General features: G+C 52.4%; 12 protein-coding genes across 12 annotated transcripts; 5 read left to right on the forward strand and 7 right to left on the reverse strand.

Annotated features, from left to right (window-relative positions):
* Nucleotides 1-80: 80 nt before the first annotated feature.
* On the reverse strand, nucleotides 81-2,052 carry EDD37DRAFT_213876 (uncharacterized protein). The gene is made up of 3 exons (XM_062810307.1): nucleotides 669-2,052; nucleotides 353-621; nucleotides 81-287 (listed from the first exon to the last, which is right to left on the reverse strand). Exons 1-2 carry the CDS (start codon nucleotides 1,787-1,789, stop codon nucleotides 357-359), a joined length of 1,386 nt encoding a protein of 461 aa, XP_062665453.1. The 5' UTR covers nucleotides 1,790-2,052; the 3' UTR covers nucleotides 81-287; nucleotides 353-356.
* A 634-nt stretch (nucleotides 2,053-2,686) lies between these two features.
* EDD37DRAFT_213787 (MFS transporter) lies at nucleotides 2,687-4,543 on the forward strand. Its single transcript, XM_062810306.1, has 3 exons — nucleotides 2,687-2,918; nucleotides 2,969-4,130; nucleotides 4,229-4,543. The coding sequence occupies exons 1-3, from the start codon at nucleotides 2,790-2,792 to the stop codon at nucleotides 4,426-4,428; spliced, it is 1,491 nt and encodes a 496-aa protein (XP_062665454.1). The 5' UTR covers nucleotides 2,687-2,789; the 3' UTR covers nucleotides 4,429-4,543.
* A 624-nt stretch (nucleotides 4,544-5,167) lies between these two features.
* On the forward strand, nucleotides 5,168-6,145 carry EDD37DRAFT_213718 (membrane-associating domain-containing protein). Its single transcript, XM_062810305.1, has 4 exons — nucleotides 5,168-5,357; nucleotides 5,408-5,488; nucleotides 5,537-5,831; nucleotides 5,883-6,145. The coding sequence occupies exons 2-4, from the start codon at nucleotides 5,410-5,412 to the stop codon at nucleotides 6,013-6,015; spliced, it is 507 nt and encodes a 168-aa protein (XP_062665455.1). The 5' UTR covers nucleotides 5,168-5,357; nucleotides 5,408-5,409; the 3' UTR covers nucleotides 6,016-6,145.
* Nucleotides 6,060-8,122, reverse strand: EDD37DRAFT_213895 (uncharacterized protein). Its single transcript, XM_062810308.1, has 4 exons — nucleotides 7,658-8,122; nucleotides 7,302-7,588; nucleotides 7,131-7,252; nucleotides 6,060-7,080 (listed from the first exon to the last, which is right to left on the reverse strand). Exons 1-4 carry the CDS (start codon nucleotides 7,878-7,880, stop codon nucleotides 6,276-6,278), a joined length of 1,437 nt encoding a protein of 478 aa, XP_062665456.1. The 5' UTR covers nucleotides 7,881-8,122; the 3' UTR covers nucleotides 6,060-6,275.
* A 714-nt stretch (nucleotides 8,123-8,836) lies between these two features.
* EDD37DRAFT_571101 (uncharacterized protein) lies at nucleotides 8,837-13,142 on the reverse strand (the record flags this gene model as incomplete). The annotated part of the gene is made up of 7 exons (XM_062814315.1): nucleotides 8,837-8,992; nucleotides 9,101-10,235; nucleotides 10,383-10,829; nucleotides 10,920-12,655; nucleotides 12,716-12,768; nucleotides 12,818-12,941; nucleotides 12,993-13,142. Coding segments are annotated over 7 exons (3,801 nt in total), but the record flags the coding sequence as incomplete, so codon positions are not given.
* A 342-nt stretch (nucleotides 13,143-13,484) lies between these two features.
* Nucleotides 13,485-15,757, reverse strand: EDD37DRAFT_643434 (tubulin alpha chain). Its single transcript, XM_062817426.1, has 7 exons — nucleotides 15,528-15,757; nucleotides 15,392-15,432; nucleotides 15,313-15,339; nucleotides 15,186-15,261; nucleotides 14,603-15,133; nucleotides 14,129-14,552; nucleotides 13,485-14,077 (listed from the first exon to the last, which is right to left on the reverse strand). Exons 1-7 carry the CDS (start codon nucleotides 15,550-15,552, stop codon nucleotides 13,849-13,851), a joined length of 1,353 nt encoding a protein of 450 aa, XP_062665458.1. The 5' UTR covers nucleotides 15,553-15,757; the 3' UTR covers nucleotides 13,485-13,848.
* A 108-nt stretch (nucleotides 15,758-15,865) lies between these two features.
* EDD37DRAFT_214022 (uncharacterized protein) lies at nucleotides 15,866-16,720 on the forward strand. The gene has a single exon (XM_062810310.1). The coding sequence runs from the start codon at nucleotides 15,952-15,954 to the stop codon at nucleotides 16,651-16,653; it is 702 nt and encodes a 233-aa protein (XP_062665459.1). The 5' UTR covers nucleotides 15,866-15,951; the 3' UTR covers nucleotides 16,654-16,720.
* Nucleotides 16,721-19,233, reverse strand: EDD37DRAFT_214021 (uncharacterized protein). Its single transcript, XM_062810309.1, has one exon. The coding sequence runs from the start codon at nucleotides 19,038-19,040 to the stop codon at nucleotides 16,788-16,790; it is 2,253 nt and encodes a 750-aa protein (XP_062665460.1). The 5' UTR covers nucleotides 19,041-19,233; the 3' UTR covers nucleotides 16,721-16,787.
* Nucleotide 19,234: 1 nt separating this feature from the next.
* On the reverse strand, nucleotides 19,235-20,671 carry EDD37DRAFT_214028 (catechol dioxygenase). Its single transcript, XM_062810311.1, has 4 exons — nucleotides 20,309-20,671; nucleotides 20,017-20,255; nucleotides 19,767-19,960; nucleotides 19,235-19,716 (listed from the first exon to the last, which is right to left on the reverse strand). The coding sequence occupies exons 1-4, from the start codon at nucleotides 20,572-20,574 to the stop codon at nucleotides 19,474-19,476; spliced, it is 942 nt and encodes a 313-aa protein (XP_062665461.1). The 5' UTR covers nucleotides 20,575-20,671; the 3' UTR covers nucleotides 19,235-19,473.
* A 621-nt stretch (nucleotides 20,672-21,292) lies between these two features.
* EDD37DRAFT_214089 (uncharacterized protein) lies at nucleotides 21,293-22,037 on the forward strand. The gene has a single exon (XM_062810313.1). The coding sequence runs from the start codon at nucleotides 21,442-21,444 to the stop codon at nucleotides 21,940-21,942; it is 501 nt and encodes a 166-aa protein (XP_062665462.1). The 5' UTR covers nucleotides 21,293-21,441; the 3' UTR covers nucleotides 21,943-22,037.
* EDD37DRAFT_214064 (uncharacterized protein) lies at nucleotides 21,605-22,798 on the forward strand. Its single transcript, XM_062810312.1, has one exon. It carries the CDS (start codon nucleotides 22,065-22,067, stop codon nucleotides 22,689-22,691), a length of 627 nt encoding a protein of 208 aa, XP_062665463.1. The 5' UTR covers nucleotides 21,605-22,064; the 3' UTR covers nucleotides 22,692-22,798.
* Nucleotides 22,799-22,905: 107 nt separating this feature from the next.
* EDD37DRAFT_570960 (ribosomal RNA small subunit methyltransferase F) lies at nucleotides 22,906-24,963 on the reverse strand (the record flags this gene model as incomplete). Its single annotated transcript, XM_062814309.1, has 1 exon — nucleotides 22,906-24,963. The coding sequence occupies one exon, from the start codon at nucleotides 24,961-24,963 to the stop codon at nucleotides 22,906-22,908; it is 2,058 nt and encodes a 685-aa protein (XP_062665464.1).
* Between the last annotated feature and the right edge of the window lie 423 nt (nucleotides 24,964-25,386).

Genomic DNA, 25,386 nt, shown 5'->3' on the forward strand with positions numbered 1-25,386 from the left:
CTTGCATGAAAGTATAAAGGAACACAAGATCTGTCGAGCCGGGGTTATGTGTCAAGCATGTGAAATCTAGGTAGCTAGTTGAATACCCATGAACATGGTGGTGTTCTCGTGTTAGTTGCCTAGATAGGGAGTATTGCCCCCGAGAGACACCGATTGGCTCTAGGGGTTCAACCCTTGTCTCCCTCGAAACACTCTAAAGTTCCGGCGATCCTGGGTCCGATCGGCCTTCATCCTCGCACATTGTTGAACAATACGGAGTAATGCTATGCCAGCTCAGAGATTGGGCCCTGCAAAGAACGCAAGAACCGTCAGGACATGGTCAACTCGGCTTCAAGAAAAGGGTCAAGCCAACGAAATCAGGTCGCCCCACTGAGTTTAGCATCAGCACTCGTGCTCGAATCCGCCGTCGCATTGTCCTTGTTGGCCTCGGCGTCGGGCTGCGCAGCTTCACTGGCAGCGAAGCTCTGTTCAAAGTCGTGGATGATATCATCGATATGTTCTATGCCGACCGATATTCTGATCATGTCCTCTGTTACTCCAGAATCCCGTCTTTCTTGTTCGCTAAGCTGCTCGTGGGTGGTCAACCATGGGTGAATGGCCAGAGTCTTTGCGTCGCCGACACTAAACATGCTGTTAGCTCTGGAAAATTCGTGGTATTGTGCACTCACTTTGCGAGGTTAGAGATCATCTTGAATCCATCCACGACCTGGGAGCCTGCTGCAGCGCCTCCCTTGATACCGACCGACATGACGCCTCCAAATCCGCGAGGCAGGTATTTCTTTGCAAGTTGGTGGTAAGGGTGGCTTCCCAGACCAGGATACGAGACCCAAGCAACGTTCTTGTGGCCTTCCAACCATTTGGCCAGTTTCAGCGCATTCTCAGCATGGCGTTCGCAACGCAAACTCAATGTCTCGACGCCCAGAATAAATTCGTGCGCATTATAGGGGCTCATGCAAGAGCCCAAGTCGCGCAGGATCTCAACCCGCAGGCGGATGGCAAAGGCCAGAGCCCCGAAAGTGTCGACGAATTTCAAGCCGTGGTAACCCGGTGCTGGATCATTGAATTGAGGGAATCTCTTTGCGTTGGCCTTCCAATCGAATTTGCCCGAGTCGACGATTACACCGCCAATTGAAGTGCCGTGGCCACCAATCCACTTGGTGGTGCTGTGCACGACGATATCCGCGCCGTGCTTGATGGGCTGGCAAAAGTAGCCACCTGCACCGAAGGTGTTGTCAACAACGAGAGGGACACCCTTGGCCTTGCAAACTTTGGCAATGGCCTCAAAGTCTGGCACGTTGTATCTGGGATTGCCAATCGTCTCTACATACACGGCTTTTGTCTTGTCATCGATGGCCTTTTCAAGGTCGTCCGGTTTATCAGAAGTCAAAAACTTTGTCTCGATGCCGAGACGAGGGAACATGACTTTGAACTGGTTGTATGTACCGCCATACAGGTTTGAGGTCGAGACAATATTGTCCCCAGCATGGGCCAAGGCGAGAATAGCCATGAACTGGGCCGACTGACCGGACGAAGCTGCCACTGCAGCAACGCCACCTTCCAGCGCCGCAATTCTCTTCTCTAGCACATCGACGGTGGGGTTCATGATCCTGCTGTAGATATTTCCAAACTCTTTCAGGCCAAATAACCTGGCGCCATGAGCAGAATCGTTGAAGGTGAAGGAGGTAGTCTGGTAGATGGGCACGGCGCGAGACTTGGTGGCTGGATCCGGCTCCTGACCGGCATGGATCTGGAGGGTCTCAAACTTCTGGACATAGTCCTCGGAAGCCATCGTGAAGGTAGTGAGTCGGAATTGATCGAAACGACTGAGGGAGCTTGTCTGTAAGAATGAAGTAGTATGGTGATTGCCGATTCCGACGCCCTCGACAGCTTCAAGACTCTCTGGATGTGGGACTTTGAATAGTGACAGAATCTATCGTTTCTTCCCCAGGAATGGTTGCAATGAGAAAGGAAGAGCTGGAAGTACCTTACCTTATGATGAGCGACACCGGTGCGAGATGGTGTCAAGATTTCCCCGCACTATGGACGGTTTACGAGAATTGCGTGATCAGGACCGAGTCCCGGTACCACGGCCGGTCATCCATCAGCGGACGGCTCTGAAACGAGGATGCCGCAGACAGGTACGAAACAACCGTGATGGAATGAGAAGCATTTGTCCATGGCTGGCCGTCAAAGATAACGCGAACATGGGCGAAAAGGAGAAGCAAATTGTTAGGTGAACTCGAGACGCGGGGAAGGCGCGACGTAAGAATACAGGGACGGGCAGACACAGAAAAGAGGTTGAAAGATGAGGAATCATGGCAGTATCACGTTATCAGCATGATGATCGATCGATACTCTGTCTCACCTGCCAGGACACTGGAATTGCAATGCCCACCACCGAGAAAAAGGCATTGGGATGCTTTCACCTGGTTGAGCCCTTCCCTGCATCTCCCCATGTTGCTAGCTACCTATACCTACTACAATATGCGATGGTACCTTATTATCGTCAAAGGTGGGGGTGCCCGCCGAGCCGCGAGCCGCTGCTGGTTAAATCCGCAACGCCGGAGGCTAGGCTGGAGATGATCGGACCCAAGCAATCCAGGTACCCTTGCTGAATCATGACATGATGCCTCCATTTTTGCAACCCTATTTGCTGAAGGGTAGAACTGTTCCCAATTTCCATCGAATTGACTACAATTTATCTTGCAATGTCCGTATAACTCAACAAACCCGATCCCATCTTCCGTCTGAGTCGGTCCTCCACGACCCTCACAGGAGGCGTGGAAATCATGAAATGGAGGCTCAAGAAAGACGCGTCGAATCGCGTTGGCCGTAATCGCGGCTCGAAACCCATGCTTCTCGAGTATCGTTCCTCGAAGACGTTCATTATCTTTGCCATGTGCTGGTGTGTCTTCACTGTAAGCCAATTGCTTTATTGGGCCTGGAAAGCTTGCTGATTCGTGCGCAGGATGTCTTTCTGTATGGAATCATCGTTCCGGTCATCCCATTCGCCTTGCAAAACCGGGTACATGTAGCCCATGCCGATACACAGCATTGGGTCTCTGTCCTACTTGCCGTATATGCGGCGGCATTGCTCTTTTTCTCGCCAATCTTTGGTGTCCTGGCCGACTGGCTGAATTCCCGACGCACCACCTTGCTTGCAGGCCTTGTCATCCTGACCGGCTCAACTCTTATGCTATGCTTGGGAAGGACCATCCCGGTCCTCGTGGTGGGCAGAATGTTGCAAGGTGCTTCGGCATCTGTTGTCTGGGTGGTCGCCCTAGCCTTGATGGCAGACACGGTCAGTGAGGAGGAATCAGGCAAAGCCATGGGCTATGTCGGCCTTGCCACCTCGTTGGGCGTCCTGGTGGCACCACTGATTGGTGGTGTTGTCTACAAGAGGGTGGGATACTATGCTGTGTTTGGGGTAACATTTGCTGTTATTGCCGTTGACGTCGTGCTACGCCTTGCACTCATCGAGAAAAAGGTTGCCCAAAAGTGGTTGGAGCCGGACGCATCTACCAGCACTCTATCAGCACAACCCAGTGACGTCCCGCTACAAGTTGTCGTCGATGAGTCTCAAACGATTGCAGAGAAGAATGCTGCCGGCAACAACACCGAGCCTCCCGTGCAGCCAGCCAAGCGAAAGCTACCGACGATCCTCATCCTTCTCAAGTCCCGTCGGATTCTCGTGGCTTTCTGGGGTAGTATGGTTGTTGCCATGACCATGACGGCCATCGACGCAACACTGCCCCTTTTTGTGAATCAGATTTTCGGGTGGGACTCCCTGGGGGCCGGCCTTGTCTTCCTCGCCTTGATCGCGCCCAGCTTTGTAGGTCCTGTGGTCGGACATTATACTGACAAGTACGGCCCTCGATGGATCGCCGCGTCTGGTCTCTTGTTGTCCGTTCCTTTCTGGGTCTTGCTCAGGTTCATCGAGCACGACAACACTGGTCAAAAAGTCCTTCTATGTGTTCTCTTGGTGCTCCTCGGAGGGGCCATCACCCTGGTCATGATTTCGCTCATGGCGGAATTCAGTAAGGTCTGTGACGCCAAGGTGCGACAGGAGCCCAATTTGTTCGCTGGCAAGTCGGTGTATGCTCAATCCTACAGTATATTCAATTCGGCCTGTAAGTTCTAAGTTTCCTCCCGAAAGACTGTGGCATTGAAGCACCACCTATTCGGTTCATTTCGGTTTTCACCGACACAACTTGCTGACGATTTCTAGGGAGTTGTGGCTCGTTGCTTGGACCTTTGATAGCTGCAGCAATCAGGTCTGGAGCAGGCTGGAAAACCATGACGTGGACCATGGCCATTTTCTCTGCGGTGGGAATCCTCCCTACATTTCTGTACTCGGGAGGTGTGATAACGAGAAGCAAGAGAGCTCATCGCAATGGTGAGGGTATGGTCGGTGATGGGGACGCATGAAATTTGAGCTTGTCGAGTTGAATTGGCGAGCCGGCATCCAGAAAAAGTGGCAACGCCTTACGGCTACAGGTCTCCAGACTCGGAGCGACGAGACTCCTTTAAATCTGTCCGAGAGCCTCGTAGGTAGCGTTATAGCATTCATGCTTAACGTAACAGACGTCGTCTGCTCATGAGTAAGACTTTGGCTATCCCCTGGAAAGGCCCCGGATTGCCTTGAACCTGGTGGAAATCATAATGGTATTTTCGATATGCGGAGCTCTCCCAGAGACGGTGCCGCATTCATTGGGAACAGGCTCGATGATTCCAGGGCTCCGTAGACCAGGGTCGAAATAGACCAGGGTCGAAATAGACATACTGTGAACAAGGCATCATTTCCTGTGTTGCAGCCCGAACAAGTGTAACATCCAGATGGACTTTGACTGATATGGTGCTCCGTCGTCCAATCAAAGAGGTTGCAACCCTCAGCCTTGAAACAAGCCATGACAAAAGTCTCAGCCTCGGCTGTTTGTTTCCCTCCAGAGTGTTTCATCTGTTTGCAATCGTACATCGCCAATATCAAACATAATCTTTCTTCTCGTCTGTCATGGTCAGCCAACGGTCGGCGTTGCCACAGGTGCTCTTAATTGAATCCCAAACGGTCCGTCTTGCGCGCGTGCATATTGTGACCCTAGTACCTCAAAATCGTGCATTTGTCTGGGCGGCCATGAACACGAAAGGCTTCTTTGTCTCCGCGTGTGTTCGCGACATCATACATACGAAAAGTTCGCCTCTCCTGGCTCGCGGCGTTCACTGTTGATTGTGTTGTTACCTGCATGTTGATTTCTCATTATATCCACGAAGATAAAATCCGTCTCATTCCCGGCAGGAGCATTGAGAGTTCCTTACTACTAGGACAGACCGCGCCTTCCACACGTCTCAATCTCCTCTACGTAATCGAACCCTTCACCACAGCACCACACACACTCACACCACTTTGCAGCAATGCATTCCAACCCGATCTTGATTCTCCGCGGCCTCCAAGGAATTCTGGCTTTTGTCGCCATGGCCCTGGGGGCAACCGGTAAGTCCTGCTCAAAAGCCGTAGCGCGTTGCTGACATTCTGCTCTAGTTGCAAATGTACTCAACACTCACCATCCCGCAGCCTCTGTTCCAAGTGCTGTCATCTTCTTCGCCTTTACCGCGGTCTTCACCCTGCTCGTCACCGTACCATACACAATTCTGACCCCTCGCTACTTCCCGGTCCTAGCTTATCCGCCTGCAATGCTTGCCGCCGAAGCCATCACCTCCGTCCTGTGGCTCGCAGGCTTCGCGGCTGTGGCAGAACTTTTGCGAAGGTCCAACATCTGCGAGATTGGAGCATGTGCTTCAGCAAGGGGAAGCGTCGTGGTCGGCGTGTTCGAGTGGTCAGTATTATGAACGTTGATCCCCTTCGTGGTGGTCTAACGTTTGGACAGGATCCTGTTTGCAGGCACAACCTATTTCGCCTTTTCCCATGTCTTCCTTGATGGTAAATTCGCCGGCGGAAAGAACACCGACAACAAGCAGTCAGAAGGGCAGAGATCGTGGTCAGGCGCGGAGCCGGTGTGAAAGTTTCATGGGATTGACTTATTGATATCGCACCGGAGACGCAGACTGATCATGAAGGTCGTGGTATGGTCAAAAGTCGGAAAAGTTGGAGAGAGAACTCGCGTGCCCAGCCATGCGGTGTGCGTCCCTAGTTTGCGCCAGACTGCCTTCCGTTGTATGCAAGCTCTTGCAAATATTAAAGGCTACCAGGTCCATCGTGTCTTCAACTGCGTACGCATCAAGCGTCTGCCGAACAACTCGTCTTACGAGGACAGATATTCTCACACATGATCATCCGATGACCCTGTTTCGGAGCTCTGGCTGCTTTCGAACAGCAACTGTGACAACGATGAGATTTGCGAAGCTCCTCTCCTGTGTTGTCCGATCCTGAACTTTGTCGCCCTCCAACAAATTTCCCATTCATCAGCTAGATGGTCATGCCAGTAAAACTTGCGCATGTTCACTTCCAGACTCTCCCAAGATCTGCCTTCCGACACGCGAGATACGAGTCTATCAAGTATGACGTGATTCTGTGGTGACGCGTCAATCTGTGTATCCCACGCACTTGCGATGACCGTGGAAGACCAGAGAAGACAACGTTGAAGCCAGTGATTCCGTGGAATCTCATGATGTTCGTTGAATGCCTCTAGGATGGGACGCAGCGGTCTGGCCAGAGGAATTCGGAACGACAATTGATTGTACAGGTGTAGAAGGAAGGCAAGCAAGCCCCTAGCCATCTGGGCCTCGATTGCCGTCAATGGCAAGGCCGAAAGACACTGCAGGTCGTAGATGGCTCGCTGCATAGTCATTTCTGGTCGAGTGGTTGATGCGTCTTCATCTGGAGCCGACGAGATATAGTCGATCAACTCTGTCAGCTTGACCAGGAAGCTTATGATTTCTATGGCTATACTTCTGCTCAAGGCGACCTCGCTGAATCCTTCGGGCAGTTTTGCGACAACTGTGCAAAGGTCCGCAGGGAAAGGAAGGCCTGGGTATGTCAGCGTACTGATACGATGACCTGGCTCATTGATCCGAGTTGCATAGCTGGGCTGCTGGGCATGTAAGAAGGAGGCAAGCACCCCAAAGCTAGTGCACCGTTGTCAGCCTCGTTGTCTATGGAAGCCGCTTGAACTTACGCCAACACACGCCCTCGCACAAAACTCCGGAGTGGACTGTCCTCAGCAGCCTCATACGACTTCAGCATATTCTCCAGAGCACGGAGATGGACCTCGAAAGAATCCATGTCGTTGATCATGTACTGTGATTTGTCAGACGCTCTGGTTTCAGCCTCAAAGTTCGCAACTCACATTCAAGGTCAAAAGCGTGGACATGGTCAGCAATATGAGGTCTGAACGAGACCTTCCGGTCTCGACAAGGGCATTTCTCAGCTCGAGCATTGCCGCTCCTCGATGCCGGAGCAGCATCTTATCCGCAAAGGGCTCAGACCCTCTCCTCAGAATCCACGCCGCTCTGGTCATCGCGATGGTCGCTGCAAACAGCATCGAGTTCTGCATAGCCAATGGCAGGACGACCGTCAACAGTGCATTGCCTCCGTGTTGCAGGCTGACGGCTTGCGCTTGTTGCGGAGCCCACACTTGAATGTCTTGAGCAAGCTTCAGCGTGTTTCTTGAACCAGAACTCGGACAGCGTGGTAGTCACTCACAATAGTCGGTCATGAACTTGACACCTCTGGACGCTCTGGGAACGGGATATCGCAAGAAGGGATCTATGCGGTACCCGTCATCGACAGTGAGCAGTGGTGATGGACATCGGCTGTTCTCAGAGTCATCATCCGTGTTCGGACTTCTACTATGCCTGGAGTTCCGCCTTGACAGTAGGAGGGCATGACCACCTCCTCTGGTAAGATCTCCTGCCCGGTTGTTCATGACACGAACTCAACCCTCAGCTGAGCTTGAATCATCGTCTGCTAAAGGCGACGACCAGGGCCCCGAACATGGACGGAAGGTGCTTTTCAGGAGTATTCGAACAGTGTCGTGCCGGGACAGGTCGACGTCACAGCGTGCCGAAGTACGAAAGTCTGCATAGAGGGCAGAGCTTTCGCGGCGCATTCATTCCCTTCTCTGGCCGTCGACAGCGCCACCATTTCTGTCCGAGCCTGGTCACTCGCCCCTGTTGGTTCATGATTGACCACTGAACCTGAGATCAAGCTGGACGATTGCCGAAAGCCAATACGAGCACCATACTTCCAATCAGATACGGTGTTTCAACCTTAGCGTTGCTGCACGGTTTGTCAGCTTTCTGGGTGATGGACCTTTACGTGAGGGCATGAACATCACCAATTTGGCTGAGAGTAATGTCCGAATTGGCAGGAAAAGTTGGCAAATGCGCACACGGAAGCTGTTGTCAGTCGTTAGACTCCCGCCAGAAGGGATGGCTGTCGCAATCTCCACGGGCACAATGTTAAACGATCCAAGTGGAGGATGACATGGATGACTAAGGAAATAAATATTCCATAGCTAAACCAGGTTTCTAGAACATACGGCGCTGTTGACCACAATGGAAGAGCGCTGCCCCCGGCCTTGAAAGGGGCAGATGTTTCGAGTGCAATGTCTTTCTCTGCCCGTCTTGTTCTCATTAAGAATAACACCCTCGCGCGCTTAAGATCGATTTTCCATTTGGCGTCGTGGCCATAAACCTCGCTGAATCGAAAGTTGCAAATGCGGAGAACTGAGACTGTACATTTCAGCGTCGTCTACGTCCGCAGGAAAGTGCACAGCATTTTCAGTGTGTCAATCGTCTTTGCCACCTGGGTCCCATCCGACTAGGATCGGAATGTAAGGTAATCAGCGGCCTGCAAGCTGTTAAATCACTGCAGCATAGTTCACTTTTGGGGGCATCTCACCTTGTCAATGTTGTAATCAAACTTTTCCAAAGCATCCAGACTCTCTTCTCGTGTCCATCCCATTGCTGTCAGCCGCTTCAGAATGGGGTCGTCGTGCTCCGTGCCCGTACTGAGTGCCCGCCCGAGTTCAGGCCGCTGCAATTTTGAACCTTGAGCGGCGGCGCTGTGGATTGCCGGCGGAGGCGATGTGGACGTCACTGTCGGCTGTTGCGCTGCTGGTGTCGTAGGCGCATGAATCCCCACAGTATCTTGTACCGGCTGTGCGGACGACTGAACTGATGGGGAATCTGTGCTTGTGTTCAGCGGAGCAAAGAGCGCATCCCAGTCGTGCGACACGGCTGGAACGGGAGAAGCTGGCCCTGCGTATGAATTGGTTGGGGCTGTGCCGTTTGAGCCGAATAAGGTCTCTCCCACAGGTCCTGGTGTGCCGTTCGTCACGGATGCATAGGCCGATGCGTGGGGAGCAGTTGAAGGTTTGGTTTGTGGTGGTGAGTCAAATGTTGGGTCGAAATCAGCTGCGTTTTTGGCTGGAGTAAAAACCTCCCCTTCCTCCTCATCTTCGTTGTCGTCCTCTACAGGAGCGGAACCCATTCCAGAAAAGGCACTGTCAAAGTCAAAGGGTGCTGCTTTCGTTGGTGGAGGCGCAGTAGCCGCCTGACCATCTGAGGCGCTCCGGGCCTGAGCTTCAGGACCATATGCGGGCGGATTTCCCATTGGTGGCGATGCTGGATGTGTCGAGCCGCCAGCCGTTGGAGTTGGCGAAGTAGGATCTTCTCTTTCTGGGAGGAGTCCTTTAAACTCGGGAGGGAAATGCGAGGGATTGTCTTCTGGCACAACCTCACCATACGATGGAGGGGATTTCTGTTGATCCACTCCCGGCAACGATGTCGCTGTGGAAGACATTGCACCTAGTGGAGGTCGCGTGGATGCGACGTCGTCGTGTGGTTCGATCACTTCGGGTTGTTTTCCAGTCCTTGTCGTAGCATCGGGTGCCGTGGGTTGTGGAGGAGACCGGGTATTGAAATCATCCTCAAACTTCATAGGTGTACTCTCGCTGTAATCGCTGCTGTCATCTTCGACATATTCCTGAATGTCGGGGAATTCTTTGCCTGCATTACTCTGCTCACCATTAACAGCCATGCTCTGCGACATGCCGGCGAAAGCAGAATCAAAGTCAGCTGCCTTTTGCGAGGCGGTGCGCTGGTGGGAAGGGCCGCCGAAGTATTCATCAAAGGTTTGCCCTGCGTTCGCCGATGATTCTTCATGATTGGTTCCATGTGCGTTAGAGCCGTCTCGGACTTCGTTTGCAGCGGTCGGATTGAGTCCCTGTGCGGGTGTCTGTGCTCCTGACGTTGAAGGGAACGCCCCAGGGATATCACTTTCCTCGGGGGAGGGCTTCCCAAAAGCATCCTCGGCAGAGTCCATGGACGATGTGGGCCGAGGCAGAGTTCTTTTGACCGACTCCTGCTCTTCATCTGGCGGGGCAGCTGTGAATGGGTCATTATGTAGCTCTCTCTGCCCCCACGGGCTTGACGTAGAGGTAGTTGGTGTCAAAGCACGGGGGGTGTCAGAAGGACTCAATCGACTAGCTGGTGGGGCGACCTGGACGGAGGAACTGATCGAGTCCTCTCTACCTAAGGGTCTGCGAAACGGCAGCGCAGCAGAAGTCAATTGACGGGACTGGGGCGGTGCAGGAGGTTCAGCAGTATCCCGAGGTGTCGAGGATGCTGCTGTTGACTCTTCCAGAGTAGCATTCGATGAAGAAGACGGCACAGAGGACTGGCCCGTGAAGGAAACGGATGGTGCAGGCGCAGCGGCAGCACCGAAGGAGGGACCAAAGATGTTGTCAAAGGCGCTGTGATGGTCTTTCGTCTCCTCTCGAGACACGGGTGGGGAGGTTGGAGTCTCAGTAGTGCGCCTGAAGAACGGGTTCGAACTTGTCGAGGGTGCTGGGCTCGCGACGGTAGGGGGACTCCTGACGGCGGGAACCGGGACTGACGGGACAGGGATGCTTCGAGCCTCTTCCAATTCTTTCTTCGAAGCCTCCAATTCCCGTGCCGACTCCTCCGCCTCCTTTTGAGCATCTTCGACCTGCTTTTGCGCGGCGGCAATTTCGGCTTTGATTCTGTCTCGTTCCACCTCATTAGTAGCAAGCTGCTTCTTGTTGATAGCCACAAGTCCTTTCTGTTGTCTTGCGTCGGACCTCAATTTCTCAAGCTGAGGTCTGAGCAGCTCGGTCTCCTGGTTCGTTTGTCGAATGCGCTCTTTCAGTGACGCGTTTTCGCGCTGATCATTCTCCAGCTGGGCACGAAGCTGTTGGTGTTGAGTGGACAAATCTTGATGAGTACCGTCGATCATTGCCATATCTTGCTGCAATCTCTTAGTTTCATTCTTCGATGTCGTCAATTGTTCCTGCAGAGCTTTGACTTCTTGAACCTCCTTTTCGTAGAGGGATCTCAGCTGAGCCAGTCGGCCTTCGAATGCTCGTTTCTGTGCCGTCACATTGGACAGCTCTTGCTCCGTCTGCTTTCTGGTTCCTTGCAGTTCCGTTGTCTGGTTGGATAAAGTGCTAACCTGGTTTGATAGATTGCCGAGTTCGCTCGTTTCATTAGTAAGCTTTGAGCTGATTTCGGGATCGGCATCTCCAAGTAGATCATCGTTTGGTGCCGGTAGAGATCTGGCCTGAGGAGCTGGGGAGCCGGTAGATTGAGGGATGATGCTTTGCCCGAACGAGCTGGAAGGAATAAAGGGTTTAAAAGTCGTCGAGGTGGTTTGTGGTGAAAGAGCCGAGGGATAGCTTCCCGGCGGGTTGGCGAAAGGTCCTGCATCTGTACCTCCGGTCGATTGCGGAGCTTGCGCTGGTGCTGGGACTGGAGCTGGGGCGGATGGGGCTGGCCCGAATGCATCGAGACCAAAAAGATCATCAGCAGCCGAACGAGGCTTAGTGACGGGTGCGTTTTCGAAGGACGGCGCAGTTGGTTGTGAAGGGGGTGCCTGTTGCTTCCGCATGCTCGGCGGAATCAGGGCTGGAGGCAAGGTGGATGGAAGATTGCCGCGTCCATCTTTCGTTCCTCGCTGTTGTCGGATCAGATACATAGCCACAGCAAACTCATCTTTATTCAATCTCCCTTCTGAGTTGATGTCGGCCAAATCCCAGATTTGAGCGAGCACTTCTTCTGGTAATCTAGCATTGCCAAAGAATTCTACGGCCTGTTCTCCTGTGATATAGCCCAGACCCTGGCGGTCAACCGTTGAAAATATCGAGTCGAATCGAGCTTTGTCGGCTGGCGCGACCACCCAGCCATCCCCGGTCGATTGGGCGGATAATGGCGTGCTGACCTGTTGTCTGGTGACTGGGCTCTGTGGGCGAGCAGTGAACCCGGTGAGCTGCGGAGGAACTGCACTTAGGGCACTCGAGCCAGGACGCGAGTTACTTCCCATTCGGACAGGCGGCCGACGATTCGCAGCATCATAAAGACCAGGTGGTAAAGTGTTGGGAACACCGCGCATCTGTCCGGATTTGTAGGAGGCCAGAAGGTGCATGGCAATAACGAATTCCGTGACGTTCAAGGATCCTCGGCCTTGTGTGTCGGACAGAGCCCATATTCTTCCAAGTACTTCATTGGGTAATCTTGCTCTTTCGAATATCTGTTTGGCTATCAGCCCTGGTAGGTATCCATTTTCTGCACCAGATTTCTCAAACAGCCCCGAATACTCTGCGACTTTGTCGGGAGTCAAGGCAGGAACGCGGATCGGAGGAGGCGCTATTGCGGTTGGACTCGCTGGAGCTCCGGTAGGCTGTTGTGAGATGGTACCAGTGGACTGCTGGGGGATGGTCCCCGTTGGCTGCTGGGGTACAGAATGAGGTTGCTCTGCCAGCGCAGCATTGTCGAACCGAGGAAGGGGCGCGGCTGTAACAAGTCAGTTTTGTAAGCGTGTAGGTGATAATTCGAGTAGTACCTTGTGGTGCAATTTGAGCTGATGGTGATCTACCAGCTTGCGCATGACCGATCAATCGCAGCGCCACGCCGAATCCTGCTGGTGTCAGAAAGCCTCGATTTTCCGTATCCGCAATCTGCCAGATCTGCGAGTGTGTCAATCCGAGCTCTCAGGGTCGTAAAGACGACATCCTAACCTGTCCGAGCACATCTGGGGGGAGCTTTGTTCGCTCGAAGAATCTGACAGCGACATCGCCAGATACAGCTCCGAACCCGTCAGGGTCAGCTTCTTTCAGCAGTTGCCCGTAGACTCTTTGCTCCTCGGTGTTGAGGTTGAGGTTGGGGTGACCTGGCACTCGTCAGGAGATCTGAAGAATGACTGCTGACGCCATGACACAAGGTGAACTAACCTGAAGCTTTTGAACCGATAGTTTCCGCCATACCAGAAAATGATCTGTGAGGTTTCGGTCGCGACGGATTGGTCGGGTAAGCCTAGAGGAGTCGCGTACAGTAGAGTAACATGAGAGTGAGACGATGCGCGTGGGCGAGTTTGCAGTAACCAAGGGATCTATCGCATGCAGCAGCAGACATGAAAGACAACGGGATGGATCTTGAAGCCCGGCTATTATTAAGGAATGGCTGGAGTTTATGCCTGGAGATGGGGAGACTGCGATGACGAACGAGGAGTTGCCCGCCAAGCTGAAAGCTTGCCAGGCAGTGAGGTACCTATAGCTCCAACGTGCCACAGTCCAACCACCGAGTGGAGCTTACCGTAGAATGCCTTTTTTAGAAAAGGTGGCATTGTTTACATATAGGTAGGTAGCCTTAGAGCACACCGATTACAGGCTCATTGAAAGCATGATCACTTTCCCAACGGTGTTGTCACTTTAGGGGTTGCAATGTTCATGTTATGGGGTTATGTTCGTCTCACAGAGACGTGCTTAACGTAGGGATGACGAGTTCCTGCTCTAGGATTCAACAATGAAATGATCCTGGCTCCTGCACGCCACGCATACTCTTCGAAAATGACATGTCGAGCATCCAACAAGGTGTCTAATGCTCCAACTCAGAACCATCACCCTCCTCGATCGAGTCGCTGGCGACCTCTTCGTAATCTCTCTCCAAAGCAGCAAGATCCTCACGAGCTTCAGAAAACTCTCCCTCTTCCATACCCTCACCAACATACCAGTGAACAAAGGCACGTTTCGAGTACATCAGATCGAACTTGTGAGATAGGGCAGACCAGGCTTCGGCAATGGCGGTAGTGTTGGAAAGCATGCAACTGTGACTGTCAGCAACGTTCATTTCACCAAAATGGCTTTTGGGAGCTTACACTGCCCGGTTGACCTTGGCAAGGTCTCCATTCGGCACCATCTGTGGTGGTTGGTAGCAGATACCAATCTTGAAACCAGTAGGGCACCAATCGACGAATTGAATAGTACGTTTAGTCTTGAGCGTGGCGACAGCTTGGTGAACATCGTTAGGCACAACATCACCGCGGTACAACAAGCAAGTAGCCATGTATTTGCCATTGCGAGGATCGCACTTGACCATCTGGTTGTTGGGCTCAAAGCACGACATGGAGATCTCTTGAACAGAGTGGGCCTCGTGTCCTGCCTTCGCGGCAGAGACCACTGGAGCGTATGCCACTAGAGGGAAATGGATGCGTGGGTAGGGGACGAGGTTGGTTTGGAATTCTGCAAGATCGACATTGAGAGAGCCGTCGAATCTGAGAGAGGCGGTGATAGATGACACAACTAACACGTATGGTTAGCATCCAAAGCCAGCCAGACTGTTCTCTTCTCACCTTGTGCGATGAGACGGTTCAGGTTCTCGTAATTGGGACGTTCGATTCCGAGGTTGCGTCTGCAGATGTCGTAGATGGCTTCGTTGTCCACCATGAAACTGCAGTCCGAATGCTCCAATGTAGTATGGGTTGTGAGGATGGAGTTGTATGGTTCGACAACAGCGGTAGAAACTTGCGGTGCCGGGTAAACGCAGAACTCGAGTTTGCACTTCTTGCCGTAATCAACAGAGAGGCGTTCCATCAACAAGGCGCCAAAACCAGAACCAGTACCGCCGCCGAACGAGTGGAAGACGAGAAAGCCTTGGAGACCACTGCAGTTGTCTGCGACACGTCGAACTTTGTCAAGCACCTGATCGATGAGCTCTTTTCCAACGGTGTAGTGCCCTCGAGCATAGTTGTTGGAGGCATCCTCTTTCCCTGTGATCATCTGCTCTGGATGAAACAGGCTTCGATACGTGCCAGTGCGAACTTCGTCGACAACATTCGGTTCGAGATCGGCGTAGATGGTTCGTGGGACGTATTTGCCGTTTCCTTTGGTATCGTGAGCGGATGAACTCTAAGGGGGATCGTGTAGAAGGCCTACCTGTCTCGGAGAAGAAAGTGCTGAAACCTTGATCAGGATCTGCGGCTTTGCGTTCCTCTGTGAGATATCCGTCGGGCTAGGAGAGTTGTGTCAATGATTGGGTCAGCGATTAGGATGCTATCCTTACCTGGATGCCATGCTCCAAGCAGTAAAGCTGCAATGTTGGGTCAATGGAAGGATAGAACCGAGGGTGAGATGAGATGTACCTCCCAGCACGAGTTGGCGATTTGACAGCCAGCCTGGCCGACTATAAGACGACAAGTCAGCTCAATGCTGGCGTGATGCAAACTTGAAGATTGACCAGGGGCTTCAGGGTCTAGAGACGACGCGTGTTCGACATACCGTTCAAACTGATGACCTCTCTCATTGTTAAGGTGAAATTGTAAGGAATGGACGAGGTGGATGGAGAGGCAAAGCGTGACACCTAGCTGTAACACTCAACACCTGATGTTCAGGAAGATCTGAACGGTTGTTGATTGCAGCTGCGGTGGTTATGATTGTGGGGGGGTTTTGAGCGGTGGACTTGATTGCCGGCGGATCAATTTGTTGACAAGTGCGCGCCTGCGCCTTCACCGCCTGTCTGTATCAATTGAGCCAATAATAAATTCTCCCTGATTAGCGCGTTTCTGGACCCAGTCACGTGTAAGGCTTCGTTAGACACTTCGAATGACTAAGCCAACTACTGCGTAAATCTGTCTACACTCGACTCTCCATGGTCATCAACATCATTGCTGCCCTGTGATGAAGCAGGCTGCCACAAGCAAGTATGAAGCTTGTGTCGATTATCCTTTTCGTGCTTTTGCAACATGCAGCGGCCAACGTAGAGAAGACGATCTTCATCTCGCCTCAAGCCCAGCCACCCCCCAAGGATGCCAGTATCGACAATCTCCTGCTTGTTCCTCTTTCAGAGGGGCTTTCTACGTTGCGGACTGAGCTGGAAGCAAGCTTTCCAACTGAAAGCGAGCCACACGGAACAATTCATTGGTTTCTTCTGGAGGGACTGCAACCAACCTCGCGTTACGAAGTACGCATCTGCTGGATGGCCACACAACCTACTTCCTTCTCGCTGATTGCCTACGATGTGGACACAGCATTTGCGCATTCTGGACTGCTGACGTCCTTGAGTGACTACTCTTACAAACGACATGAGAAGCTTACTGAAGCTGACGAACAACTCCTTCATCAGCGAAAAGCTTCCCCCACCGAAAACTCGACCTTTCTCTTCCTCCAGATCCTTGCCGCAGCGGACTATTATAGTCTGAACGACACTTTGATGACAACGCCACCTCCCGTTGCGGTCGACATCATCTTAGACCGGTACATCTTGAATGTCTTTCCTGAGTCCTTGCTTCCAACCGGACTGTATCTAACGCTGCTTGCCGCTGGAGCATGGTTCCTGTCTCGTTGGATATCAGCTCTACTCGTGAGACCATCGAGTGTGGAGGAGGTTTCAAAGAAGACAAATTAGAGCAACATGGCTCGTTGTTGGAATTCTTTGCCGCTCAACGTTCAAGCTCACTCCATCGGAGATTGATTATGTTAGTCTGCTCACCGCAGGCGTAGGGCTCTTTCATGGGAATGGACCCGCGACGACTGTGCCAATCAAGTCCCGGTCATGCTGAATGGATCCGGCAGCTGGTCAAACTCGGTCATCAAAGAAAAGAGTGGAAACTCCTCAGCATACGATGACAGGCTCGGGATCCCTGAACCATCTGGCGAGAAGTTATCTGCTCCAGGCAAGTGTCCAAATTCTGCCCGTGGCAGTGCTGGGAGAGCTTCTCCAGAGTCCTCGTCATTGTAGGCCAACGCGCCAGAAGTCGTTAGCACCGGCCCACGACTCTCCGGTGGCATGTCAAATCGCAGCTGCCAGGGTGGTGCTGGACCCTGGGCGGGTTCCGAAACATTGAAGCCCTCCAAGCCGCTGTTTTGAGCGGGCGTCTCGGGCATTGCAGTCTCAGATGGAGTATGGCTGCCTGTGTTCGGCCTCGTCGACTTTGCACTGTTGTTCTTATTGATGGGATCCCCGAAGATGTTGTGAATGTCTTGGCGACGCTTCTGCATTTGCAGCTGATCCCGTCTCTTGATATGTTCAATGGCGGCTAGATGCAAAGACCGGGTAATCTCATCCTGCCGACGTGCGGACAAGTCATCCTTCGCCATGAGTGTCAAGATGGACTCCGCTTGAGCAATGCTGCTGAGCAAAGGAAAAGACTTGTCAAAGTCCCCAAATATTGCGAAGCCGATTACTATGGCGGAGATGAAAACGCTGTTGGTGATCATGAAGAGTCTTTTTGGGACGCCCAGAGTGTGGACGAGGTCCGTTGCAATCTCGATACCTCTCAATGCCGCGTCGATGCAAGCTTCACTCAGCGTCATGGTCACCGAATTTCCGGCCCCATCTTCCTCGTCTGCGCGGCCTTTGATTTTCGACGAAACCTTGAAGATAAGGAAAGGCCTCGTCAATAGAATGATTGACCAATAGTATGCGCCCTTGAGATGAGCAATCCCGATGGTCTGCCGCAGTGTTGGTGCAGTGGAACCGGCCTTTTGGTCCAGACTATCAGCTTGCAGGCCTGCCGGTAACTGTATCGTCCAATCTCGATATTGCCTAGATATGCTTTCGACGAGTTGTACCGAAACCTCGCGGCGACAGTAGACCTCGTTCAATATTCGTTCGAAGATGAAGCAGATCCTTAATGTGGCCGAGGTATTGCGCCCGTTCATCTGGATGCCTTCATAGTCTCTGGTAGACTTGTTCCACGACACGCTCCCACCGTCCACTTCCGAAGTCGCTGGCGGTCGGCCAAGCGAGCCACTCATGTACAAATCGAGCACACGCAGGCTTTTCCATACCCGTTCGCGGGCCAGTCTTTCTCGGGGCTCAAAGAGCTTCGAGATGTCACTTCTGTGCAGGCCCAGGGCGTACGCTGCCCGAACAGCTATTCCAAGCAACATGAAGGCGCCATTCCGGCGAGTGGCAGTCAACATGTAAAAGGCGATCAAAGCATAAGCCTGAATGGTCAGGACACTGGGATCCTCCAGGAAACTAGAAACGCCAATTTCTCGACCACGCAAAAAGTAGAATTCGGCCTGATCCAGGTCGTCAGCAGTGCGTGTCAAGGCCCCAACTGCCATTATTAGATAGTAAATTGAACTGTTGAAGTCGGTCTCGGTAGCTGGCTCACGGGTCCAGGCGCAGAGATGATCTGTGATCTCGTCCGGGTCGAAAAGATCTATCACGCCACTGGATGCCAGCAAATAGTGTTTGACAAGTTCTCGTGCTTCGGCTTCATCCGGTTTCGGCTGCTGGGTCTGGGATAGCGAGGGAGTCTTGTGAGGCGGTATGACCTCGCACATGGCATGGCGTAAAGGATCCGAGGTCATTTGGCATTCTCCAATCTCCATCTTCACGAGGCGCCGGATGTTCTGTACGAATGCCAAGTTGCTGGAATCTCCGACAAAGATGAATTTGCCACGGCCGTCACGTAGGAGCCTGGCGAGTTTTGGTACCGGCGCTCTCGAGATTAGATCGTCTTGATATTTGTCATATTGCGGCGACTTTGGGGCGCTTCTTGACCCGGACAACGTCAGCAGTGACTCTATGGCGATCTCTGCATCGTTGGAGTCGTTCAGTGCGTCCATAAGAGTCATGGGTTGCGACAGGGACGACCTGTCCTTGCGATGTGACCCTCTTCGGGAAGATTCCTCCGAGAAGACACACTCAGGCTCTCGGCCTCGTCGCTTACATAAAAGGCATGGTTGCTGGCCATCGCACTTTTCCTTACGCCTCTTGCAGGTGTCACAAGCACGTGCTACTCGCTTCCGGTCTTCGTCCTTGACCCGGGGGCGAGGCATTACATCAAAGAACCTAGAGACTGTGCGCTATTGGTTCTCGCTGGTGTGTTGCCGATACTTTCAGACAGTGTAGCCGGAAAAAGGGTTGTCGTGGTCAAACCGGATGTAGCACCTTGCTGAGGCTGGGTGAAATTGGGGAAAGTCTGGTGGTTACCTGGAGTGCCTGGAGAACTTCGGAAGTGGGCAGTTCTTTAAAATGGTTTGTGGGGAATCATAATACTATGGGAATCAAAACGACTGGGCCTTCTTAGCCCCCGGCCTTGGTCTTGCCGGCTCGAATTTGGACGTGGCTCAGCCGAGGTTCGAACCACAACAACGCGTAAGCGCTGATTGAGAAAAGATACAGCGCGCACAAGCTTCGCACAAACACCATCACTTCTACGACAACTGCAGGCACCAACTACCGGCATCTACAACGATACTGGACTCTCGCTCAGAACAGAGGGCCTGTTCCCGCTGTAGCCAATCCATTCTCTGGACCAGACTCTCCTTTCTCACCAATTGGCGCCATCAGAATATCATATTTCAGCTCGTGCGTGGCCTTGTCATCATTCTTTCGTGGCACAAAGTCGACTATCAGTGAGTCTTTGACAGCAAACACCGAGTCATCGTCAAGGTATTTGCTGTCTTTGTCGAAGATTTGGGTGGTGATGGGCTTGTACCCGTCAATCAGGACCTGTTTATGATCAGCCAGTACACCGCCCCATATCATGGCCAGATACTCACAATCAGATGGATGTGCGCCGGCCGGTATGGATGCCTATCGAGCAGTTGCAGCAACTTACCAGCAGGCCCATCATAAGGTACTGGGTATGGGGTCGGCCTCAGGCAATAAAAGGCGTACTCCCCGTTCGCATCAGTGATGAACTTCCCACGCAAGTTGGAATCGACTTGGTTCTCGTCTTGCTGCTCATACAGGCCTGCATGAATAAGATCAGTGTGTGTGCGTACTTCCTTGATGGTTTATATAACCAACCATTCGTCGAAGCCTCCCAAATGTCAATGGTGGCATTGGCCAGGGGCTGCTTGGTCTTCGCGTCCAAAACCTGACCGTACATGTACACTGGTGTGGCGTCTTCCGGAGTATTGAATGAAATGGTTGCACCTTTCTCTCGGACGGGGTGGTCATATCTGAAGAAAGGCCCAAGGATAGCACTCTGGGTCACCAAGTCGGAGGCTTCTGATGCCTTCTTGTAAGTGATTTCATCCACGAGTCTATGATGGTGAGAATCATGATAACACCATTGTCGGGATCAGGAGTGACTCACGACTCCAGGCCAACCACATCGCAAAGCAGCTGGCCTTCATTTCTTTGATCCGTGCTCATCTGACCGGCCCAATTGATCAGCTTAACACCCTCCATCCATTCGTCGACCGTCAATTCCACCTCGCGGGCAAAGTCGTGCAAATGCCGTGTTAGGCTGGTCATGACTTCGCGCATCCGCGGTGTGGTCATGGGTCCCATGGCATCGATGACATGTTGGGTGAAGTTGGGATCGAAGCGTGCCGCTCCTTTTTTGGCTTCACCGTTCATGTCGTAAGGGCGTATAGGATTTTTTGGTTGGATTTGTTAAGTATTTCTTCGTCCCAGACTGAGGCCAAATGCTTACTGGATATTACGGCGGCGAAATCAGGTCGAGTCATAGCCGTCGGAGCATCCGACATCCGGTGACAAGCCTCTTCAAATAGATGTTAGCATCCCTGTCAGGTGTTTCGTGGAGAGCGGGATCATATTGCGGGATGGTGTCTGGCCCGCCTGATGGCATTACAGGATAGAGTGAACTTACCCCGCCTCGAGGCGTCCGGGGACTGGGGCCGTCCATGCCCAGTCTCGTACCGGATCGGGGCTATCAACGGCCAGCCAATATCGTCTCTCGTTCTCCATTTGTTATTACATCGTCTGGTTTGTTGGGTTCGGTGTGTTGATATCTGTAAGCATCCGTCGGATGATCGAACCCAATACTGAAAGCTCTGGAAGTTTTCGAAATACGCGAACTCGCCGAAATGTTGCAGAGACTCTGGAGGACTCTCAAAGATGAGGTGCTGGTCCATCACACCACGCAGCCTCGGGTCGCACGTTCGGTCCTGATTGATTACACGCATGCAGCCGACTTAAGAAGCTGTCAGCCCGCTCTTTCGCCAGCGGAAAGGCGCATCTTCACATGTTCCTGGAGCATTCCTGTTGACATATGATTCTTCACCCCAAAGGCCAATCAGGGTTATACTACAAGTGGCATTGTCTGACTCTTGGAGCCTGTCAGATCCGTTTAGTGCGTAATTAACTCGATAAGTCCCTGGAGCTCTTCCCATACAGGATTGCTACACAGGAGGCCATGAGCTCTTTGAGGTAGTCTAGCGATATGCTGTTGAGGCATCTCCTGCCGTCAAGCTATTGGGATTCATGTCTACAACGTCGACGTTCTCTCCGTCAGCAAAAGCCACCTTCCTGCAAAGAGGCTTGAACGTTTGGCAGGCAATCCTGTTATCAAATATTGACCCCTGCGTCGTCCTACTATGGGTTGCGATAACGGTTCGTTCATGCTGCATCTATCCCATGCAAGATGAGTTACCAAACAGTTTTGAATCGGTTGCATCCATGGGAAAGACCCGGATCGACCTTGCACAGCCCTTGCAGCACCCTCCGGCCCATGACCTGCCAGTCACTATAACACTGCATATGCATCAGACCCTTGGCTCGTGGCACTCGGACATGACACTGCTGTTACCTTCAACTCATGGCCTGGCCGGTTTGTACTCCCAAGACGCGTCGATCATAAGTCGAATCGTCGTCGCATACCGTGCCTTTCAGCCAGTATTCCATGGCTATGGAATTTGGAGTCAGTCCATCTCAGTTTCCCATCTTGTCGCGAAGAAAGCCCTGAAGCCCGTGTTGGGTGGCTGATCCTCAGAAGGCACCGCGACGTTTGCTGACGGACGACCCGAGCGCCTCTCGACGCAGTGCCCTGTGCAGCAGGCTTTCTGAAGCCCTCGTCGATAGACTCGAAAATCGTTGTTAGCGCTCGCATGCCGTTTGAAAGACCGACATCATTGAAGTCATCGGCACTGCCACAACCGCCAATAATGCCATCGCCATGTACACCACCCCAACGTCCGCCGCGACCGAAAATTTCCTTACCAAACATGCGACCTACTATTGTTCTGTCACCACTGGCGATTCCAGCATGTATCTATCGACTGCCTCCTTCGACCCAATCAATCACAGCCATCGAGGACTCGTTCGTGCGAGAAGTGCTTGCGGCCTGGTCACACCATGTGGAGATGCAGAGTCTGTCGATGAAGCCATCATCTCCAACAGGACCACACCTTTCCTCTTCGCAAGCACCAACCAAACACGCCTTTGCGTGCAACCGCACTGTGTCCCTTGACGATCGAAGCGTGGTCACCAGCAAAACAGCTCAGTCCGGTTCGACGTGCATGGGCTCAGCGTGGACGTGCCATGTCAAGGGGCGGAACGGCGGGGGATGCACATCAGATATGGAGTGTGTGCAGAGGTATATCGACACGTGTCCTCTGTCATGGCTGGGCAGGAATCGTAGATTGATTTGGATGTTGGCAACATTATGCTTCGTGGTGGTCTCAGCTGCCGCCATTGCAGGTGGGATCATATGGAGGTTAACAGTCATACACTGATCGACCATAGGGCTATTGCCCGAAGCTTAAGCTTGCTGATCATCCGCATCGATTTCTGTCGAAGTTTTGCACATTCCATTTCTCAGGAGGCTGAGGACAATGCTATGTATTAGTCCGACGACGCCTATAACGATCCAAAGTGACGACTCATTCCCAGCTCGTCAAAATTCAGACTCTTTTGATGCCGGTTTCGTGATTCATATAATTCCAGTCCTCAGTGCTTTCTACTCTTGGACTTCCCGTTTTTCTGCTTGATTGCGGGACCATCTGCTCCATTATCTGTTGGCTTATTGCCGGCTTTCCGGTCCGCAGCTTTTGGATCCAGACCTCTAGCCTTGAGCCACTTTTTCTCGGCCTTATCGATGATCTTTTTGTCCTCTTCATCGTCAAAGCCACCAAAGTCGTCATTGGGAGCGATTGATGCCTCGTCGCTGGTATTGCCATTAATTGGAGCCTTGTCGCCGTTGACGATTGAAGACTTTGAACTGGTGTCGGCTGAGCCGTTCACCTGCCCACCACTCTTTGGAGTAGGTCCAATCTTTCTCAACTTGCAAACAAAGAAGCCATCCACGTTCTCACGATGTGGGAAATATCGTCTGGTCAAAGGCATTTTGTCGTCAAATCTCTTGTTCATATAGCTCTTGAACCCTTCGGACCCAAAACTTCCCAAGCCGGTGTCGACAATCTTCACATTGGGGCGTTTATTCAGTACATACTGGACCACCCCTTCGTTTTCCTCAACCGTAACGGAACAGGTCGAGTACACAATGTATCCACCGGTTTTGCTTTTGTGATCCACAGAGTCAATGGCGGCCAGAAGAAGCTGCTTTTGCATGTGCGGTAAAGCCAAGAAGTCGCGTTCATTCTTCGATGTCTTGACACTGGGATCCTTACCGATGACACCCGTGCCAGAGCAAGGTGCATCGAGCAAGACGCGGTCGAATCCACCAAGCACCTTGGGAAAGGCCTTTTGGGCGTCGTAGTGGCAGACAATGACATTCTTGCATCCTAGACGGTGGACGTTACCTATCAAACCCTTTGCACGCTGACGATTTGCATCGTTGGCGAACACAGCGCCAGTGTTGCGCATGAGGGCTGAGATGTAGGTGGTCTTGCCACCTGGAGCAGCAGCCATGTCGAGGACACGTTCATTCGCTTGAGGTGCGAGAGCCATCACAGGCAGAAATGAGGAGGCGGCTTGGAGTATATAGTGGCCTGCGAGATATTCTGGAGTTGCGCCCAGCGGCACTGGGGATTCGAAAACCTGTAATCCGACTTTGGACCATTTCCCAACCGGCTCAAGGACAACACCACGATTGATCAACGCCTGAGCGAGAGTGCGGCGGTTGGTGCGGAGAGTGTTTGTTCGCAACACCACCGGACGTGGAGTTTCGTTTGCTTCGAAAAATGCAAAAGCTTCTGCAGGGGTGAAGAGGGAGAACAGCTTCTCTGCCAGATACGGCGTGTAGCCGTAATAAGTGCAGATGTCTGAAAGCAATTGATTGGTGTAGTCTGTCCGAGACTTTGCCTTGTCCGCCAACTTTGAGAAACTGCCTAGAATGCGAATGGTCTCGGTGATTCGACCGCGCACAACAGCCAGATCTGGTGCCAAACCCTGCGCAGCAACAGCATCCAAGACACCTTCATCTTTGGCGATATTGGTCTGCAAAGCTGCATCTTCCAACTCCTGTTCTGCTTCTGCGTCGACCTCGGCTTGCTCCCTGTCCAATCTCCGAGACAAGCCTTCAATATTTGCAGCGGTCAATTTTGCTTCAGCATCGGACTCGTCTTCGTCTTCAGAGAACATGCGTCTAGGTTGCTCGTCTGGATCGGAGTCGAAAACGGAATCACCCGATCCTTCTTGCTCCAGTTCTTCTTGTGCCAACTCGTCATCCTCGCTGGCAGACAAAAATGCCTCTTCCAACGGAATCCCAGCAGACTCGTTCTCTTCTCCGTCGGTCTCATCCGCAGGTTCGGGTATCGAGGCAAATGACGGAGGGATGGTTATTTGGGCATCGTTGTTCATGAGCTTTTGCGTCTTCTTACGATCTCGCCGATCCACTTGCTTGACTGCGGACGGGTGTTCGACACGTAAAGCTCGATCAAGGTTGACCAGCTTCTTCGCATTGTCCTCGTCTTGGTCTGATTGTCTTCTCTTTTTCTTCGCCGGTTCTTTGGATGTTTCGGGGTTCGATTTCCGTTTCAAATTGATACCCAGCTCTTCCAAGGTGGCGGGCGCACCCTGTTTCTTCATGCGACGTCCAGGGCCCATCGTAGTAAGCAGAGAATGGCCGAGGCAGTGATGTCCTCTGTGCATGTAATTTTCAGAGCGTTGAATGCTGGCGCTCAAAAAATTATAGTCCGCATGGACTAAAACAGGTTAGTGGAATTTATTTTCTAATTCTTACGTCGAAGGGCTCCACGAAATAATCTGATCGCCTAAACACGGGCGCGCGGCTTGCTTCCGCAGCCTCGATAATCCATGTGACGGGGCAGAATGGGTGGACTATGTTTCGTATGAAGCTTTGTTGTCAATCGGTCTACCAAAGCCAACACGCTCGGTCAAAGAACTTCGACAATGTCTACGGCAGAGGGGCAACAAGCCATCAGAGGATGAGGGCGTAATTAATTGTGTCAATTGGTTTTTGATCGGCTTAGAGCCCTCCGCGATGTTTGGACGGAAAAATGCACATAG

Source organism: Exophiala viscosa (assembly GCF_022695815.1).
Source record: "Exophiala viscosa unplaced genomic scaffold EDD37scaffold_17, whole genome shotgun sequence".
Classification (NCBI taxonomy): domain Eukaryota; kingdom Fungi; phylum Ascomycota; class Eurotiomycetes; order Chaetothyriales; family Herpotrichiellaceae; genus Exophiala; species Exophiala viscosa.

Coding starts and splice junctions, on each gene's coding strand:
- EDD37DRAFT_213876 (XM_062810307.1), bottom strand. CDS start 1,789: ATGGCTTCCGAGGACTATGTCCAGAAGTTTGAGACCCTCCAGATCCAT. Junction 622..668: donor ATGATCTCTAACCTCGCAAA/GTGAGTGCACAA, acceptor CAGCATGTTTAG/TGTCGGCGACGCAAAGACTC.
- EDD37DRAFT_213787 (XM_062810306.1), top strand. CDS start 2,790: ATGAAATGGAGGCTCAAGAAAGACGCGTCGAATCGCGTTGGCCGTAAT. Junction 2,919..2,968: donor TGTGCTGGTGTGTCTTCACT/GTAAGCCAATTG, acceptor ATTCGTGCGCAG/GATGTCTTTCTGTATGGAAT. Junction 4,131..4,228: donor CAGTATATTCAATTCGGCCT/GTAAGTTCTAAG, acceptor GACGATTTCTAG/GGAGTTGTGGCTCGTTGCTT.
- EDD37DRAFT_213718 (XM_062810305.1), top strand. CDS start 5,410: ATGCATTCCAACCCGATCTTGATTCTCCGCGGCCTCCAAGGAATTCTG. Junction 5,489..5,536: donor CATGGCCCTGGGGGCAACCG/GTAAGTCCTGCT, acceptor ATTCTGCTCTAG/TTGCAAATGTACTCAACACT. Junction 5,832..5,882: donor GTGGTCGGCGTGTTCGAGTG/GTCAGTATTATG, acceptor ACGTTTGGACAG/GATCCTGTTTGCAGGCACAA.
- EDD37DRAFT_213895 (XM_062810308.1), bottom strand. CDS start 7,880: ATGAACAACCGGGCAGGAGATCTTACCAGAGGAGGTGGTCATGCCCTC. Junction 7,589..7,657: donor CAAGTTCATGACCGACTATT/GTGAGTGACTAC, acceptor AAGACATTCAAG/TGTGGGCTCCGCAACAAGCG. Junction 7,253..7,301: donor CCACGCTTTTGACCTTGAAT/GTGAGTTGCGAA, acceptor GACAAATCACAG/TACATGATCAACGACATGGA.
- EDD37DRAFT_643434 (XM_062817426.1), bottom strand. CDS start 15,552: ATGAGAGAGGTCATCAGTTTGAACG. Junction 15,433..15,527: donor AGAGGTCATCAGTTTGAACG/GTATGTCGAACA, acceptor GTCGTCTTATAG/TCGGCCAGGCTGGCTGTCAA. Junction 14,553..14,602: donor GAACCGTCTCATCGCACAAG/GTGAGAAGAGAA, acceptor CATACGTGTTAG/TTGTGTCATCTATCACCGCC.
- EDD37DRAFT_214022 (XM_062810310.1), top strand. CDS start 15,952: ATGAAGCTTGTGTCGATTATCCTTTTCGTGCTTTTGCAACATGCAGCG.
- EDD37DRAFT_214021 (XM_062810309.1), bottom strand. CDS start 19,040: ATGCCTCGCCCCCGGGTCAAGGACGAAGACCGGAAGCGAGTAGCACGT.
- EDD37DRAFT_214028 (XM_062810311.1), bottom strand. CDS start 20,574: ATGAACGGTGAAGCCAAAAAAGGAGCGGCACGCTTCGATCCCAACTTC. Junction 19,961..20,016: donor TTGGGAGGCTTCGACGAATG/GTTGGTTATATA, acceptor TTATTCATGCAG/GCCTGTATGAGCAGCAAGAC. Junction 19,717..19,766: donor CGGCGCACATCCATCTGATT/GTGAGTATCTGG, acceptor GATCATAAACAG/GTCCTGATTGACGGGTACAA.
- EDD37DRAFT_214089 (XM_062810313.1), top strand. CDS start 21,442: ATGTCTACAACGTCGACGTTCTCTCCGTCAGCAAAAGCCACCTTCCTG.
- EDD37DRAFT_214064 (XM_062810312.1), top strand. CDS start 22,065: ATGCCGTTTGAAAGACCGACATCATTGAAGTCATCGGCACTGCCACAA.